Source organism: Scyliorhinus torazame, chromosome 18, assembly GCF_047496885.1.
Source record: "Scyliorhinus torazame isolate Kashiwa2021f chromosome 18, sScyTor2.1, whole genome shotgun sequence".
NCBI lineage: Eukaryota > Metazoa > Chordata > Chondrichthyes > Carcharhiniformes > Scyliorhinidae > Scyliorhinus > Scyliorhinus torazame.
In genome coordinates this window covers 155,184,438-155,203,252 of record NC_092724.1, presented here as the reverse complement: position 1 = coordinate 155,203,252, position 18,815 = coordinate 155,184,438, and the positions used below count along the sequence as shown (strand labels likewise).

At 53.9% G+C, this 18,815-nt stretch overlaps 1 protein-coding gene across 2 annotated transcripts in view; it reads right to left on the bottom strand.

The window, feature by feature from the left end:
* Positions 1-640: 640 nt before the first annotated feature.
* The window catches only part of gcgra (glucagon receptor a), a 191,954-nt gene continuing 173,779 nt past the window's right edge, over positions 641-18,815 (bottom strand). For both annotated transcript variants that reach the window (XM_072483670.1, XM_072483671.1), the window contains 7 exons: positions 18,459-18,618; positions 13,930-13,990; positions 12,446-12,515; positions 12,254-12,342; positions 11,606-11,744; positions 7,867-7,908; positions 641-1,870 (listed from right to left, as the gene is read on the bottom strand). In XM_072483670.1, coding sequence (XP_072339771.1) covers positions 1,559-1,870; positions 7,867-7,908; positions 11,606-11,744; positions 12,254-12,342; positions 12,446-12,515; positions 13,930-13,990; positions 18,459-18,618 — 873 coding nt within the window. In that variant the 3' untranslated portion in view covers positions 641-1,558. The remainder of the gene's footprint in view (positions 1,871-7,866; positions 7,909-11,605; positions 11,745-12,253; positions 12,343-12,445; positions 12,516-13,929; positions 13,991-18,458; positions 18,619-18,815) is intronic.

The following is an 18,815-nucleotide window of genomic DNA, read 5'->3' as shown; positions in this document are numbered from 1 at the left end:
ATGCAGAACGTCTAAAATTGCATTTAATTGTCCTTTTAATAAGCTAAATCGCCAGCTTGATTGTCGGTGTGCGCGATTAAGACCCTTGCACACATTTTCTGACCGAAGTATTGTGCGAGTGTGCGATGCCCGGCGAGCTGCCAGCCAATGTGGATGCACAATTTCACCTGATTCACGGTCAGCCGCACGCCTGCCCGAGCAACGTACAGTCCTGGCATAACTTACAGTCATGGGTGCGCGTAAGTGCCCATGTGTGTGAATGTGTGCACATCTGTGTGCATGCATGCGCATGTGTGAGCATGGTGACCATGTGTGTGCAGGCTACACAGTTTTGCATTGTGATCTGGCACATCCTAATTTCAAGGGTGTGTTTCCAGCACATTACTCGTCCAAGTGTGAACCCTACTTTACAGCCAGGGCTTTTTCTCATTGAAGGTAACAATTATTACAACCCCCTTGACGCTTCAAGGAGGTGAACATGGAATACCGGGAATGATATCCGATGAAGATTTGTTGGGTTTCTTGAGGCGGGTGGCCTTTGTTGCATTTCTAATGTCAAAATGTAAACGTTTCATTTTCAGTTTAGAGAACTGCCAGGTTGGGTTGCCGGTGGAGCGGTGGTGGTGGGGGGGGGGGGGGGGGGTCGTTAATGCAGAGGAATGCAGAGTCTTTTTGCACACGCCTAGCGGTTCAGTTATAATCCCACATGCAAGGCAAGCTCTGCTATATTTCAGCGCATTAAATAGAAGCAAACTTCAACTCTGACCCCTATGGTGTCTTCTCAAGCCGCCCTGCTCAGCAAGGCTTGAAGCACATCGAACACCTTGTTGACGCGAGGCTGACTTGTTGGTAACACACGCACACACACCCATGCACTTACACACACACGCATGCACTTACACACTCACGCACACAGCTAGGCACACGCGCGCACCCGCATACACACACAAACGAACAGCTACTGTAGATTTAACCAGGGGTTGAACAGTCAGAGTTGCAGCATTAGGTTATGGGAAATCTGTGCAGCAAGGTTAAAGTGCTTCCTCTGTGTCAGTGTTCTCGCCCCCCCCCCCCCCCCCCCTGTCTAGTCCCACCCTCTCGTTAAGCCACTTCAATATCACAGTTCTTTTCTTGGAGAGCTGGTCGGGATATTGAAAGTCCATGCGAATCCGTCTTTGATTCAGCCTACAGGGCTCTCTGTAAAGTGCCATCTTACAGCCTTCCACTGTTACCCGTTAGGCAGATATCGCTTTTGATCACTATCGCCTGAATTGTTTCATCAATGCAACATTTCTTCAACAACAACAAAAAAAGAGAGACGTGAACTTCAGCCACACAGTTAGTCACATGTAGAGCAGGAACATGGACCAGCCCAAGGGAACGTGCCCCACTTTCCTCGAGGTTTGGCATCAAGCGTTGCATGCAATGAATATTGGCGAGCTCCTCCCTGCTTTTCATTCAAAGTTATTGATTTCCAAAAGTCTTGCCTTGGGCTCACAGCCATGTCCTCCTCGTACCTCCCATCGCACCTCCGGTCCAGGTGCACCTCACCTGCCTTTCAGCAATGACTCTCCGCCAAGCCCAAGGGCTTGTGAGCTTCTCCTTCAGGGAATTGGCGCCAATCCAGCTTCTCCTTCAAAGTGATTTGTTCAGACGGTGACTCCGCCTTTTCAGTACAAGGAGGCGTGCGTCCCACAGAGAGGGGCATCGCCCCGGTCCCGTTGTGATAGTTGCTGACCAGCTTGTGGTTCTCCAGACTGGCACTCCCGTTCCTCACGTGCGGCGGCTGGCTGTACGTGTGCCGAAACTCTTCCTCAATGTCTTGGCCCAATTTCCACCGTTTCCATTTTTTGAGGATTTCCGACTGCACCTGGAATGGGGGGGGGGGTCATCAAAAATAAGTAGAAATGACATTGGGTTAGGAGCAGGGGAAATACGGAGGGAGGGGACTGTGTGGGAGGGAGGGGACTGTGTGGGAGGGAGGTGTCAGATACTGAGGGAGGGGGACTGTGCGGGAGGGAGGTGTCAGATACTGAGGGTGTGGGCTGTGCAGGAGGGAGGTGTCAGATACTGAGGGAGGGAGGTGTCTGATACTGAGGGAGGGGACTGTGCGGGAGGGAGGTGTCAGATACTGAGGGAGGGAGGTGTCTGATACTGAGGGAGGGGACTGTGCGGGAGGGAGGTGTCAGATACTGAGGGAGGGAGGTGTCTGATACTGAGGGAGGGGACTGTGCGGGAGGGAGGTGTCAGATACTGAGGGAGGGAGGTGTCTGATACTGAGGGAGGGGACTGTGCGGGAGGGAGGTGTCAGATACTGAGGGTGGGGGCTGTGCAGAGGGAGGTGTCAGATACTGAGGGAGGGGGACTGTGGGAGGGAGGTGTCAGATACTGAGGGAGGGGACTGTGCAGGAGGGAGGTGACAGATACTGAGGGAGGGGACTGTGTGGGAGGGAGGGGACTGTGGGAGGGAGGTGTCAGATACTGAGGGAGCGAACTGTGGGAGGGAGGTGTCAGATACTGAGGGAGGGGACTGTGCGGGAGGCAGGTGTCATACTGAGGGAGGGGACTGTGCGGGAGGGGAGGTGTCAGATACTGAGGGAGGTGACTGTGCAGGAGGGAGGTGTCAGAAACTGAGGGAGCGGACTGTGGGAGGGAGGTGTCTGATACTGAGGGAGGTGACTGCGGGAGGGAGGTGTCAGATACTGAGGGAGGGGACTGTGGGAGAGAGGTGTCATACTGAGGGAGGGCACTGTGTGGGAGGGAGGTGTCTGATACTGAGGGAGGGGACTGTGTGGGAGGAGGTGTCTGATACAGAGGGAGGGGACTGTGTGGGAGGGAGGTGTCTGATACTGAGGGAGGGGACTGTGCGGGAGGGAGGTGTCAGATACTGAGGGAGGGGACTGTGCGGGGAGGGAGGTGTCAGATACTGAGAGAGGGGACTGTGTGGGAGGGAGGTGTCAGATACTGAGGTAGGGGACTGCGGGAGGGAGGTGTCAGATACTGAGGGAGGGGACTGCGGGAGGGAGGTGTCAGATACTGAGGGAGGGAACTGTGCAGTAGGGAGGTGTCAGATACTGAGGGAGGGGATTGTGGGAAGGAGGTGTCAGATACTGAGGGAGGTGACTGTGGGAGGGAATTGTCAATACTGAGGGAGGGGACTGTGGGAGGGAGGTGTCAGATACTGAAGGAGGGGACTGTGGGAGGGAGGTGTCAGATACTGAGGGAGGGGACTGTGTGGGAGGGAGGGGACTGTGTGGGAGGGAGGTGTCAGATACTGAGGGAGCGGACTGTGGGAGGGAGGTGTCAGATACTGAGGGAGGGGACTGTGCGGGAGGGAGGTGTCATACTGAGGGAGGGGACTGTGCGGGAGGGAGGTGTCAGATACTGAGGGAGGTGACTGTGCAGGAGGGAGGTGTCAGAAACTGAGGGAGCGGACTGTGGGAGGGAGGTGTCTGATACTGAGGGAGGTGACTGCGGGAGGGAGGTGTCAGATACTGAGGGAGGGGACTGTGGGAGAGAGGTGTCATACTGAGGGAGGGCACTGTGTGGGAGGGAGGTGTCTGATACTGAGGAGGGGACTGTGTGGGAGGGAGGTGTCTGATACGGAGGGAGGGGACTGTGCGGGAGGGAGGTGTCTGATACTGAGGGAGGGGACTGTGCGGGAGGGAGGTGTCAGATACTGAGGGAGGGGACTGTGCGGGAGGGAGGTGTCAGATACTGAGAGAGGGGACTGTGTGGGAGGGAGGTGTCAGATACTGAGGTAGGGGACTGCGGGAGGGAGGTGTCAGATACTGAGGGAGGGGACTGCGGGAGGGAGGTGTCAGATACTGAGGGAGGGGACTGTGGGAGAGAGGTGTCATACTGAGGGAGGGCACTGTGTGGGAGGGAGGTGTCTGATACTGAGGGAGGGGACTGTGTGGGAGGGAGGTGTCTGATACAGAGGGAGGGGACTGTGTGGGAGGGAGGTGTCTGATACTGAGGGAGGGGACTGTGCGGGAGGGAGGTGTCAGATACTGAGGGAGGGGACTGTGCGGGAGGGAGGTGTCAGATACTGAGAGAGGGGACTGTGTGGGAGGGAGGTGTCAGATACTGAGGTAGGGGACTGCGGGAGGGAGGTGTCAGATACTGAGGGAGGGGACTGCGGGAGGGAGGTGTCAGATACTGAGGGAGGGAACTGTGCAGTAGGGAGGTGTCAGATACTGAGGGAGGGGATTGTGGGAAGGAGGTGTCAGATACTGAGGGAGGTGACTGTGGGAGGGAATTGTCAATACTGAGGGAGGGGACTGTGGGAGGGAGGTGTCAGATACTGAAGGAGGGGACTGTGGGAGGGAGGTGTCAGATACTGAGGGAGGGGACTGTGTGGGAGGGAGGGGACTGTGTGGAGGGAGGTGTCAGATACTGAGGGAGCGGACTGTGGGAGGGAGGTGTCAGATACTGAGGGAGGGGACTGTGCGGGAGGGAGGTGTCATACTGAGGGAGGGGACTGTGCGGGAGGGAGGTGTCAGATACTGAGGGAGGTGACTGTGCAGGAGGGAGGTGTCAGAAACTGAGGGAGCGGACTGTGGGAGGGAGGTGTCTGATACTGAGGGAGGTGACTGCGGGAGGGAGGTGTCAGATACTGAGGGAGGGGACTGTGGGAGAGAGGTGTCATACTGAGGGAGGGCACTGTGTGGGAGGGAGGTGTCTGATACTGAGGGAGGGGACTGTGTGGGAGGGAGGTGTCTGATACGGAGGGAGGGGACTGTGCGGGAGGGAGGTGTCTGATACTGAGGGAGGGGACTGTGCGGGAGGGAGGTGTCAGATACTGAGGGAGGGGACTGTGCGGGAGGGAGGTGTCAGATACTGAGGTAGGGGACTGCGGGAGGGAGGTGTCAGATACTGAGGGAGGGGACTGCGGGAGGGAGGTGTCAGATACTGAGGGAGGGAACTGTGCAGTAGGGAGGTGTCAGATACTGAGGGAGGGGATTGTGGGAAGGAGGTGTCAGATACTGAGGGAGGTGACTGTGGGAGGGAGTTGTCAATACTGAGGGAGGGGACTGTGGGAGGGAGGTGTCAGATACTGAAGGAGGGGACTGTGGGAGGGAGGTGTCAGATACTGAGGGAGGGGACTGTGCGGGAGGGAGGTGTCAGATACTGAGGGAGGGGACTGTGGGAGGGAGGTGTCAGATACTGAGGTAAGTGACTGTGGGAGGGAGGTGTCAGATACTGAGGGAGGGGACTGTGGGAGGGAGGTGTCAGATACTGAGGGAGGGGACTGTGCGGGAGGGAGGTGTCAGATACTGAGGGAGGGGACTGTGGGAGGGAGGTGTCAGATACTGAGGGAGGTGACTGTGCGGGAGGGAGGTGTCAGATACTGAGGGAGGGGACTGTGTGGGAGGGAGGTGTCAGATACTGAGGGAGGGGACTGGGAGGGAGGTGTCAGATACTGAGGGAGGGGACTGTGGGAGGGAGGTGTCAGATACTGAGGGAGGGGACTGTGCAGGAGGGAGGTGTCAGATACTGAGGGAGGGGACTGTGGGAGGGAGGTGTCAGATACTGAGGGAGGGGACTGTGGGAGGGAGGTGTCAGATACGGAGGGAGGGGACTGTGGGGGGGGGTGTGGTGTCAGATACTGAGGGAGGGGACTGTGCGGGAGGGAAGTGTCAGATACTGAGGGAGGTGACTGTGTGGGAGAGAGGTGTCAGATACTGAGGGAGGTCACTGTGTCGGAGGGAGGTGTCAGATACTGAGGGAGGTGACTGTGGGGGGGAGGTGTCAGATACTGAGGATGAGGACTGTGCGGGAGGGAGGTGTCAGATACTGAGGGAGGTGACTGGGAGGGAGGTGTCAGATACTGAGGGAGGGGACTGTGGGGGGGGGAGGTGTCAGATTCTGAGGGAGGGGACTGTGCTGGAGGGAGGTGTCGGATACTGAGGGAGGGGACTGTGGGGGGGAGGTGTCAGATACTGAGGGAGGTGACTGTGGGAGGGAGGTGTCAGATACTGAGGGAGGGGACTGTGTGGGAGGGAAGTGTCAGATACTGAGGGAGGGGACTGTGGGGGGGGAGGTGTCAGATACTGAGGGAGGGGACTGTGCGGGAGGGAGGTGTCAGATTCTGAGGGAGGTGACTGTGGCAGGGAGGTGTCAGATACTGAGGGAGGGGACTGTGCGGGAGGGAGGTGTCAGATACTGAGGGAGGGGACTGTGTGGGAGGGAGGTGTCAGATACTGTGGGAGGTGACTGTGTGGGAGGGAGGTGTCAAATACTGTGGGAGGGGACTGTGCGGGAGGGAGGTGTCAGATACTGAGGGAGGTGACTGTGGGAGGGAGGTGTCAATACTGAGGGAGGGGACTGTGGGAGGGAGGTGTCAGATACTGAGGGAGGTGACTGTGCGGGAGGGAGGTGGCAGATACTGAGGGAGGTGATTGTGCGGGAGGGAGGTGTCAGATACTGAGGGAGGGGACTGTGCGGGAGGGAGGTGTCAGATACTGAGGGAGGTGTCTGCTCAGAGGGAGGTGTCAGATACTGAGGGAGGGGACTGTGGGAGAGAGGTGTCAGATACTGAGGGAGGGGACTGTGCGGGAGGGAGGTGTCAGATACTGAGGGAGGGGACTGTGCGGGAGGGAGGTGTCAGATACTGAGTGAGGTGACTGTGCAGGAGGGAGGTGTCAGATACTGAGGGAGGGGACTGTGCGGGAGGGAGGTGTCAGATACTGAGGGAGGGGACTGTGCAGGAGGGAGGTGTCAGATACGGAGGGAGGGGACTGTGGGAGGGAGGTGTCTGATACTGAGGGAGGGGACTGTGCGGGAGGGAGGTGTCAGATACTGAGGGAGGGGACTGTGCGGGAGGGAGGTGTCAGATACTGAGGGAGGGGACTGTGCGGGAGGGAGGTGTCAGATACTGAGGGAGGGGACTGTGCGGGAGGATGGTGTCAGATACTGAGGGAGGGGACTGTGCGGGAGGGAGGTGTCAGATACTGAGGGAGGGGACTGTGCAGGAGGGAGGTGTCAGATACTGAGGGAGGCGTCTGCTCAGAGGGAGTTGTCAAATGAAGGATGGTAACTATTTTAGAACGTGCCCATATTTGTGACACTCATCTGACACGAACAGAGCAACAAGCGGGAAGGACAAAAGCCGGGAACTCTCTTCAATTTGCCTTCTAGATTAACAAAGTATGTTTAGTTGAATAACTGGAGCTAATTAACGTCCCAATTGTTCAGTGTCTCCCTCTTCACTTTCCTGCTGCACTGTGGTTCCATGTCAACAATCCCCTTCATTTCTGGCCCAATAGGAGATGTTTCATGAATGAATAGAAATTAGCCCATCAATTTCACCTGTCACTCCCTCAAATCTAATAATTTTGCTCGTCACAAATCGTCTTACATGAACACAGCAAAGAATGTACTGTGAAAGAAGACACACTCAGTGCATCAGATTCGTAAAGTACGTCTTGGACTTGGCCCTGGCAGCACACACTCGCCTCTGCATCTTATAACTATGGAGCAGAGTGTGTGTATCTCTGTAAATGTCCTCACACACACCTTCAGTGTCATTGAGACTCGGGGGGCTCTTCGATCAGCTGCAATCAGCAGATGAAGGGTTCAGGTCCCACTCCAATGTTGAGCATAAGGCAGACACATCAAGCAGCACGGAAGGAGTGCTGCACTGCTGGAAGTACCGCTGTCCTGGAGCAGATATTAATCTCTCCGCGCTCCCAAATGGACCGTAAAGGACCTCATCGGACTAAAAAATCTATGATCATCCTCTCCATGGGAGATACACCTGGCCTCAGTTCAACAGGTCTTGACGAAGCTACTCGACAATTGTACGCCGCTCAGCTTTAGAAAGCTATCTCAATGGAGAATCTGACAAATTGACCACCTTACCTCCCTGTTGACGAAACAGTACAATATAGCCACCAGCATACCCTGCAATGGAGGAAGGAAGATTGTGATCAGTATCTCTGCTAATCATTGCTCAATTGCATTCATGACAAATGCATCCTTGGGGAGACGGTGGTGTAGTGGTATTGTCACAGGGCTTGTGATCCAGAGACCCAGCTGCAATACTCTGGGCTCCTGGGTTCAAACCCCACCAGGGCAGATGTTGAACTTTTGAATTCAATCTGGAATTATAAATCTAAATGACAAAACCGTTCACTGCTGTAAAAAGCAAATGTTCCTTTGGGGAGGAAATCTGCCTGGTCTGGCCTACATGACTCCAGGTCTTCTGAAATGCCAAGGGCAATTAGGGATGGGCAATAAATGCTGGCCCGGTCAACGCTGCCCATATCCCCTGAACAAATCAGAGAACAATATTCAAAGTGACAACTGTTCTATTGGGGTAAGAGCCACATGTGGATCATAAACTCAGGTATAATTGGGTGCTGTAAATACAATGTTAAATCTATTTCTGCACATGACTGATCGGACATAAGGGTCTACACAGTGGTAGTTTCAAAGAATGAGAGGCGATCGGCAAAAGTTTGAAGGGTTTTGATGGGCTGGACGCTGACGTTTTCGCTGGTCGGGGAATCTGAGTCACGGGGGGGGGGCACAGTCTCAGGATAAGGGGGTTGATCATTTAGGTCCGAGAGGAGGCGACGTGTTCACTCAAAGGTTGTGAATCTTTGGAATTCTCGACCCCAGAGGCTCCATCGTTGACCATGTTTAAGTCTGGGTCTGTTGCTAGATTTTTGGTCTCTTGTGGAATGAAGGGATATGGGGAGTGGGCAGGAAAGCGTGTTGAAGCCCAGGATCCGCTGTGAATGGTGGAGCAGATTCGACGGGCCATGTGGTCTACCCCGCTCCCATTTCTTATGTTCTTATGTGAGCGGCCATGGGGGAGTAACTTCTTCCACAAGAATATGACATTGCCGTCCTTGTCCAGACAGATACAGCAATGTACAGGAAGACTGTCTCGTTCATACCATTGCGGCTCATCCCAAAGATAATGTGGCTGATGGGATTTGAACAGTAAACACAAAACTAGGATATAGAGGACATAAACGTGCAAGCCCTAAACGAGAGCTGAAGGCGAAACAAAACTGTTGTGAGTAATGTTTAGATTGGGAACAGGCCCCAACGAGGTGGATTGCCTGAGGCCTGGGATAGAAGTGGACTCAATGGGCTGAACCGCATTCAGTTCCCCGGAGTTTTGATGATTCCTTGTTGGAGGTGCAAGCCAAGTCCGTAATTAAGAAAGCAAATGCAATGTTGCCATTTATCTCAAGATGCTTGGAATATAAAAGCAGGGATGTACTTCTGAAGCTTTATAAAGCATTAGTTAGGCCCCATTTAGAATACTGTGAGCAATTTTGGGCCCCACACCTCAGGAAAGACATACTGGCACTGGAGCGGGTCCAGCGGAGATTCACACGGATGATCCCAGGAATGGTAGGCCTAACATACGATCAACGTCTGAGGATCCTGGGATTATATTCATTGGAGTTTAGGAGGTTGAGGGGAGATCTAATAGAAACTTACAAGATAATGAATGGTTTAGATAGGGTGGACGTAGGGAAGTTGTTTCCATTAGCAAGGGAGACTAGGACCCGGGGCCACAGCCTTAGAATACAAGGGAGTCACTTTAGAACAGAGATGAGGAGAAATTTCTTCAGCCAGAGGGTGGTGGGTCTGTGGAATTCATTGCCACAGAGGGCGGTGGAGGCCGGGACGTTGAGTGTCTTTAAGACAGAAGTTGATAAATTCTTGATTTCTCGAGGAATTAAGGGCTGCGGAGAGAGAGCGGGTAAATGGAGTTGAAATCAGCCATGATTGAATGGTGGTGTGGACTCAATGGGCCGAATGGCCTTACTTCCGCTCCTATGTCTTATGGTCTTATGGACATGAGATAAGGTTATGAGGCGATGCTGCGTTATCGAGTTTTGGTAACTCGGATTAGGAGCTGGGAAACTGTATCATAAAATAAACCACAGAATCATGCAGCACATAAGGAGGCCATTCAGTCCATTGCTTCTGTGCTGCGTCTTTCCAATCAATCCCATTCCCCTGCTCTTTCACCAATGCCTTGAAAATTCCTCCTTTCCAAATAAATATCCAATTCCCTTTTGGAAGTTACTATTGAATCTGTTTGCATTTCAGGCAGTGTATCGTAGTAAAAATTCACCCCATAAAAAATAAACCTTCCGTCTCCCCGTGGATTATTTTATCTTAAACCTGTCCGTCCTGGTTACGGATATGGCTGCTTAACGGTCCTGTGCTCCAGCCACTGGCGAGTGATGGAGCTTGGGTTAAGAGAGAACTTCACCTTCAGGTTAAAGAGACTAATGGGCCTCTGTGAATACAGTGGGCGGGATTCTGCAGTTCCCCAGCCGCTTGTTTCTTGGCGGGGCGCTGTTCACTGGCCGCGGGATTCACCATTCTCACCGCTTGTCAATGGGATTTCCCATTGGAGCCACCGGGAAACACGTGGGTGGGGGCGCGTTGCCGGCGGGAGCAGAGAACCTCAGCGGCCGGAGAATTCCGGCCGTTAACTCCAACCACAATCTCCCGGTGAGATTGTCAGCAGATTGTGTCACGGTGGCGCAATGGCTAGCACTGCTGCCTCACGGCGTCGAGGGCACGGGTTCGATCCTGGTCCCGGATCACTGACCGTGTGGAGTTTGCACACTCTCCCCGTGTCTCTGTGGGTCTCACCCCCACAGCCTAAAAAGATGTGCAGGGTAGGTGGATTGGCCACGCTAAATTGCCCCTTCATAGGAAATTTTTTAAAAAGAGATAATAATAATCTTTATTATTGTCACAAGTAGGCTTACATTAACATTGCAATGAAGTTACTGTGAAAAGCCCATAGTCACCACATTCCGGCACCTGTTCGGGTACACAGAGGGAGAATTCAGAATGTCCAATTCACCTAACAGCACCTCTTTCGGGACTTGTGGGAGGAAACCGGAGCACCCGGAGGAAACCCACGCAGACACAGGGAGAACGTGCAGACTCCGCGCAGACAGTGACCCAAGCCGGGAATCGAACCCGGGTCCCTGGCGCTGTGAAGCAACAGTGCTAACCACTGTGCCACCCAACCCAGCAGCTGTTCAAAGAGGTTGAATAAGCAGACAGGCTTCTGACCCTGTATCCAGCAGGATGGTCTTGTGCGGCAGTGGGTAGTGACCCTGCCCCTGAACCAGGAGGTCTGGGTTCGAGTTCCAGGCCAGTTCTTGGCGGCTAAGGAAGTAGCGCTCACAACAAAGCCAAACGGGTTGTGTGCCGACTTCTAAATCCTTTCAACGCACACCAATGATGGGCACAAACAGTGGGAGAGATCCCCATCAGCCAAGCAATGGAACGAAAGTTGGAGCCTCGACCATCACCACCCATAGCTCCCGACTACAAACAGGTGTGTAAAAGTGCCCGTTGCCATAGTGACTCGGACCATAAGACCATAAGACATAGGAGTGGAAGTAAGGCCATTCGGCCCATCGAGTCCACTCCACCATTCAATCATGGCTGATTTCAATGCCATTTACCCGCTCTCTCTCCATAGCCCTTAATTCCTCGAGAAATCAAGGACTGTCTGTGTGAACTGGAACACTCCACCTCCGCCACCCATTAGTCAGAAAGGAAAACAAATAAATCACTGATGCTTCTAAAGAAGTAAAAGTACCTGAAAGGAATTTAAAAACAGGTCAAAGAAAAGCTTGACGTGTCGAAGTGTACCCTGGGCATGCTCATCTGTGATAAAGGCAAACACCACCTCGTGAATCCCCAGCAACGGAATCAGGGTTAGCGTAGACTTAGCCAATCTGGGAAGAAAGAGGGACGAGGTTAGACAACCAGGGAGTGCGTTGGACAGAAGATCAAACAAAACAAAATGGGATTCCCATCTCCTCCACAAAGAGATTTATCTTCACATGCACTTTTAGGGAGGAGGGGAGGGATGAGGAGGGGAGGGATGAGGAGGGGAGGTATGAGGATGGGAGGTATGAGGAGGGGAGGAATGAGGAGGCAGGGATGAAGAGGGAGGGAGGAGGAGAGAGGGAGGAGTATGGGGGTTTTTGGAGAGGGAGAGGTGAGAAGAGAGGGATGAGGAGTGAGGGAGAGATGAGGTGGGAGGGTGGTGGAGGGGAGGGATTAGGAGAGGTGATGAGGAGGGAGGGATGAGGAGGGGCGATGAGCAGGGAGAGATGAGGAGGGGAGATGAAGAGGGAGGGATGAGGAGATGTGGGAAAGGGAAGGGAGGAACATGATTGATGGAAGAGATGGGAAAGGGGGTGAATATTAAAAGAGATGAGACTGTAGTCAGTAGACTTACCTGAATTTATAATCCGTGTACCTCATCTGGTGAGCTCGCAGCTTGGACACTAAGATATGGATAATTCTGATAAAAATGAAGAAATTGATCTGAAAAACAAGGAAACAGAACGCCACATGAATAAACGTTACTCTTCCCATTGAGTTTTTACAAAATAACTTGTGAGGAGTGGTCAAGTATTGTCCACAGTACCAGTATGGAGAGCAGGATGGGAGAGCGGATAATCCACCAGTACGCCATGTTTTCATTTGTTGTCCAACACCTGGGGAAAAACAAGATGGCGGTGAGCTCCAGAGCAAAAAACAGGAAAGGTGTGTGACCCCTCTGGAGACTCCTGAAAACAGCTGCCCCCAGTCCCAGCACCACCTCGATCACCAACCCAACTTTCCCCAGGTTCTCCCACCACAGATGGGGGTAGATGAAGCTTTGAGCTCACACAGAAATGTCCCTTGACACCACTCAGCGTGGAGGTCGCTTGACTTTCTCCGTTTGGTATATTTTCCTACAGAACTGATACCGACGATAAGTGGAAAAGGTCAGTGTTGGCAAGTGAGTTCAGCTGGGAGGGGAATCAACGTACTTCAGACCCTAAAATCCCCGCGACTTTTGGACCACTACTTCCTAAAAGCGTTAACCCTTTCCCGGAATTTTCTGATCAAGGATTTTCACCCCCTTGGGGTCAATATCTTATTCATCACATTGTTACGGTGTAATGGCAATTTTATTGTTAATTAGGTGATGGGTATTTGTACGAGTATAAATGGGGATGGCTGGGGCACTGGTGGGTTTGGAGTAACGCTGACTGTGAACCAAATCAATAAACTCCAGCAAAGAAAGCTGTTTCAGCGCCACCAACCCGTGTTCCTTTTGTAGGGAGGGGGTAAGCAGGACTCGGCCCATTTACTGGGAAGGTAGAGAAGCACAAGAGGGAGAATTGATATATTGACGGGGTTAGATGTAGTGGGAGTTGGGGGGGGGGGGGGGGGGTGGCAGGAGGCTCCGATGGAGCTGAAACATCAGCATGGAGCTGAGTGGTCTCTTTCGGTGCTGCATGTTCTCTGTTAAACTACTTGTTGAAAGATGGCACAACGATCAATAGAATCTGTTGAAGTCATCAGATGGAGTTGGTGTCGACATCCCAGCCTCCGTTCACCTCCCAGCCCCACAACTCCCCAGTAAAGAAATGAAATGAAATGAAATGAAAATGAAATGAAAATGAAAATCGCTTATTGTCACAAGTAGGCTTCAAACAAAGTTACTGTGAAACGCCCCTAGTCGCCACATTCCGCCGCCTGTTCGGGGAGGCTGGTACAGAGATCAAATTGACCCGAATTTGTAGTGTTTACTGAAAGTCCGTGTGTAAACCTCTCCCGTGAGGACTAGTGGACGCACGCATAATAGTGAACGTGTGCACACTCTGCCCTTTCACACCGAGGCCCAGGGCCGAGTCTCTAACTCTCCCACTAGGGTGAGAGGCTCCACCTCTCTCGCTGGTGACCATCCAAGGTGCCCGAGTGAAACCCCTCAGCGTCCCACCTCGAACATCGAAACGCATCTCAGCCTCATTTGGAACGATCTAGATTGAGCAGTCTGCAGAAGGCAGGTGCCCGTTTGTGGGCAGCTTTCAAGGTGGCAAATGCTCCTGGAACGTACACCCATGACATGGGTCAACTTACCCAGTATTTTCATACAAATACTTGACGACCACCCAAGGAACAACGAATAACACCGGTGCTCCTGCAAAACAACATGAAAGGGTTAATCTGGGACATTGTGGAATCAAAGAGAATGTTTTGAAAGAGCGTGGGCACAATCCAATGGCATCGTGACGCCCGCCTCGGGACATAACATTTGCATTTGATAAAGTTCCCCATGGTAGGCTTATGCAGAAAGTAAGGAGGCATGGTATAGTGGGAAATTTGGCCAGTTGGATAACGAACTGGCTAACCGATAGAAGTCAGAGAGTGGTGGTGGATGGCAAATATTCAGCCTGGATCCCAGTTACCAGTGGCGTACCGCAGGGATCAGTTCTGGGTCCTCTGCTGTTTGTGATTTTCATTAATGACTTGGATGAGGGAGTTGAAGGGTGGGTCAGTAAATTTGCAGACGATACGAAGATTGGTGGAGTTGTGGATAGTAAGGAGGGCTGTTGTCGGCTGCAAAGAGACATAGATAGGATGCAGAGCTGGGCTGAGAAGTGGCAGATGGAGTTTAACCCTGAAAAGTGTGAGGTTGTCCATTTTGGAAGGACAAATATGAATGCGGAATATAGGGTTAACGGTAGAGTTCTTGGCAATGTGGAGGAGCAGAGAGATCTTGGGGTCTATGTTCATACATCTTTGAAAGTTGCCACTCAAGTGGATAGAGCTGTGAAGAAGGCCTATGGTGTGCTTGCGTTCATTAACAGAGGGATTGAATTTAAGAGCCGTGAGGTGATGATGCAGCTGTACAAAACTTTGGTAAGGCCACATTTGGAGTACTGTGTACAGTTCTGGTCGCCTCATTTTAGGAAGGATGTGGAAGCTCTGGAAAAGGTGCAAAGAAGATTTACCAGGATGTTGCCTGGAATGGAGAGTAGGTCTTACGAGGAAAGGTTGAGGGTGCTAGGCCTTTTCTCATTAGAGCGGAGAAGGATGAGGGGCGACTTGATAGAGGTTTATAAGATGATCAGGGGAATAGATAGAGTAGACAGTCAGAGACTTTTTCCCCGGGTGGAACACACCATTACAAGGGGACATAAATTTAAGGTGAAAGGTGGAAGATATAGGAGGGATATCAGAGGTAGGTTCTTTACCCAGAGAGTAGTGGGGGCATGGAATGCACTGCCTGTGGAAGTAGTTGAGTCGGAAACATTAGGGACCTTCAAGCGGCTATTGGATAGGTACATGGATGACGGTAAAATGATATAGTGTAGATTTATTTGTTCTTAAGGGCAGCACGGTAGCATTGTGGATAGCGCAATTGCTTCACAGCTCCATGGTCCCAGGTTCGATTCCAGCTTGGGTCATTGTCTGTGCGGAGTCTGCACGTCCTCCCCGTGTCTGCGTGGGTTTCCTCCGGGTGCTCCGGTTTCCTCCCACAGTCCAAAGATGTGCGGGTTAGGTGAATTGGCCAATGACAAATTGCCCTTAATGTCCAAATTGCCCTTGGTGTTGGGTGGAGGTGTTGAGTTTGGGTATGGTGCTCTTTCCAAGAGCCGGTGCAGACTCAAAGGGCCGAATGGCCTCCTTCTGCACTGTAAATTCAATGATAATCTATGATTAATCTAGGACAAAGGTTCGGCACAACATCGTGGGCCGAAGGGCCTGTTCTGTGCTGTATTTTCTATGTTCTATGTTATAACAAGGCCGATAACTAATGAGATATCGCGAGGCATCGTGACCTGGGTCCTGCCAATTGAGGGATTGAGTTGCCTATTCAAGTGAGTCGTTAGTCTCACTTGGATATGTCTGCGCCGGAGTTATGTAATGTGCGGGACCTAAAATCCTCACCTCGGAGACCCTGACCACCCGCCGTTTAGCACGAGTTTCCACAAATGTGACCCAGGCGTACCAGCACTTGGGGGGGGGGGGGGGGGTCTCGGAGCACCTGGGTGTATGGGCTCTGGGCAGGGTGGTACACTGGCACCCCCGATGCCACCCGGTGCCCTGGCAGTGCCACCCAGATACCTCACTGGCAATGCCAAGGTGCCCAGGTGGCATCTTTCCCATGTCGCTGATCGGACCTGGGAGTGCCCTGCCCTTATGAGGTGGGGTGCGGGGGGGGCTCGAGGACCACCTAATTGGTAAAATGGGAGGTCCGGAGGTTCAGAGGTCGGGGTGCTGCTTCCTGCACAGGCGAGCTGAGCTTGTTGGTGCAGGAAATGAATCTACAATAACAGGTTATTATTAGTATTATTATTATTATTAAGTGTGACCTCGATGGGGAGTTCCTGGCAGACACCCCAAAAAGGAAGCAGAGACCCGTTTAAGAGGGAGGGGGGGCCATTTTCAGCACTACAAACACCGGGAAGCATCCCGCTAAACCAGCCCCAAATTTCTTTCCCATTAAATCGTGCCCAGTGTGGTTCGTTAGCGTATTCTAGTCTAGTCTTTGAAGATGATCGGTATGCTCATACCCAATGAATCCTTCATTTGCAAGAATGGACAGTGATCATCGACAGCTGGCGTGGAGGGGCATTGAGTGGCAACACAAATCCTACTTTATGCCCAAACACCTAGGGCGAGATTCTCCACTCCCGCGCCGGTTGGGAGAATCGCCTGGGCCGGCAAAATTTCCCGGGACGCCGGTCCGACGCCCTCCCGCGATTCTCCCAAGTGGCGGGAACGGCCCGGTCGAGTTCCGCGGGCCGCAGGCCGGAGAATAGCCGGAGACACCCAAAATGGCGATTCTCTGGCACCCCCGCTATTCTCAGGCCCGGGTGGGCCGAGCGTCCAGGCCAAAACGGCGGGTACCCCCGGCGCCATCCACACCTGGGGCGAAATTCTCCCCCAATGGCGCGATGTCCGCCGACTGGCGCCAAAAACGGCGCCAATCAGACGGGCATCGCGCCGGCCCAAAGGTGCGGAGTGCTCCGCATCTTTGGGGGCCGAGCCCCAACATTGAGGGGCTAGGCCGGCGCCGGAGGGATTTCCGCTCCGCCAGCTGGTAGAAATGACGTTTGTTGCCCCGCCAGCTGGCGCGGAAATGCGGCGCATGCGCGGGAGCGTCAGCGGCCGCCGACAGTTTCCCGCGCATGCGTAGTGGGGAGAGTCTCTTCCGCCACCGCCATGGTGGAGGCCGTGGCGGAGGCGGAAGGGAAAGAGTGCCCCCACGGCACTGGCCCGCCCGCAGATCGGTGGGCCCCGATCGCGGGCCAGGCCACCGTGGGGCACCCCCCGGGGTCAGATCGCCCCGCGCCCCCCCCCGGACCCCGGAGCCCACCCACGCTGCCTGGTCCCGCCGGTAAATACCAGCTTTGATTTACGCCGGCGGGACAGGCAATTTCTGGGCGGGACTTCGGCCCATCCGGGCCGGAGAATTGAGCGGGGGGTCCCGTCAACCGGCGCGGCCCGATTCCCGCCCCCGCCCAATCTCCGGTACCGGAGACTTCGGCGGGGGCGGGGGCAGGATTCACGGCGGCCAACGGCCATTCTCCGACCCGGCGGGGGGGTCGGAGAATGACGCCCCTGGTCGCTGCCGTCGGGAACAGCGCACGAACGCTGGGGGGGCGGCCTACGGGGGGGGCGAGGGGGGATCCTGCACCAGGGGGTACCTCAAATGTGGGGTGGCTCGCGATCGGTGCCCACCGATCATTGGGCCGTCCTCTCTGAAGGAGGACCTCCTTCCTTCCGCGGCCCCGCAAGATCCGTCCGCGGCCCCGCAAGATCCGTCCGCCATCTTCTTGCGGGGCGGACTTAGAGAGGACAGCAACCACGCATGCGCAGGTTGGCGCCGGCCGCGTCATCTATGCGGCGCCGCCTTTACGCGGGCGATAAGGCCTGGCGCGTGTAGATGGCGCGGCCCCGATCCTAGCCCATGGTCAGGTCGGTTGCCTGAATCAGTCGGGATCGGGGCCGTTTTGTGCCGTTGTGAACCTCGACGGCGTTCACGACGGCGCGGCTACTTCGGCGTGGGGGTGGAGAATCCCGCCCCTACTTTCCAGGTGGGTATTCGAGTGGCGATGGTCAGCGGTAGTGTTGGCTGGTCTTTCCTTTCCTCTCCCTTGCCTGGGAGACCTGCGATGATCTCTCCACCGCTCTGGGGCTCAGCCCAGCTGCTCCGACACAGGCTGGAGGGTCCCCTAGATCTCCCCAGTCAAGTGGGGCATTTACTGAGCCACGAGGACAGCTCAGAGGGGACATTCCCGTCTCTGTCAGTGATTCCTGCAAGGAGCGGGCACGGGGAAGCGGGCAGATCCCTCCTGGGGTTCCCCAGCACTGACACTCACAAGGCACTTTCTTGAGAATAAAATAGCTGAAATCATCTGCCCAGAGTGTGGGGAAATTGCAACGTCCAACTAGCAACCTGGTGGACAGCACAATGAACGGAAGGATCAAGAATCCACAGATCTAGGACTGGCTCATTTTGAAGGTGCTTTGCACTTGGTCACAATAAAGTAATTGACGATGAGCTGTTAATGTCGTCCCGCCCCCCCCGCAACCCCCACCCCATCCAGACGCCCTCAGATAACAATACAATAAACAAGAATGAGCTGAACACTCACCCCAACCAATGCATAAATAAATATTGAAGTAGCTCTTTTCCGAGAAGACTGCAATGACCAGCAGGTTGTGAAGGTAGATCCCTTCGATCAGCAGCCAGTAGTAATTGGCCCCAATGCAGTACTGCATGAGCACCTGCGCTGTTCTGCATCCTGCTGCAGTCTGAAGGAAAGAGACAGGGATCAGAAACTGCAGAATGGCTGTAGGTCGAATTTCAATGTCGATAACCGCGAGGTTTTACAGTTTGGCAGAATAAGGAGGCCTGCCAACCCCAGTAAATCTGCGATCTGAACGGGATAGGAGTAAGAGGAGGCCATTCGGCCCTTCGAGCCTGCTCCACCATTCATTGTGATGATGGC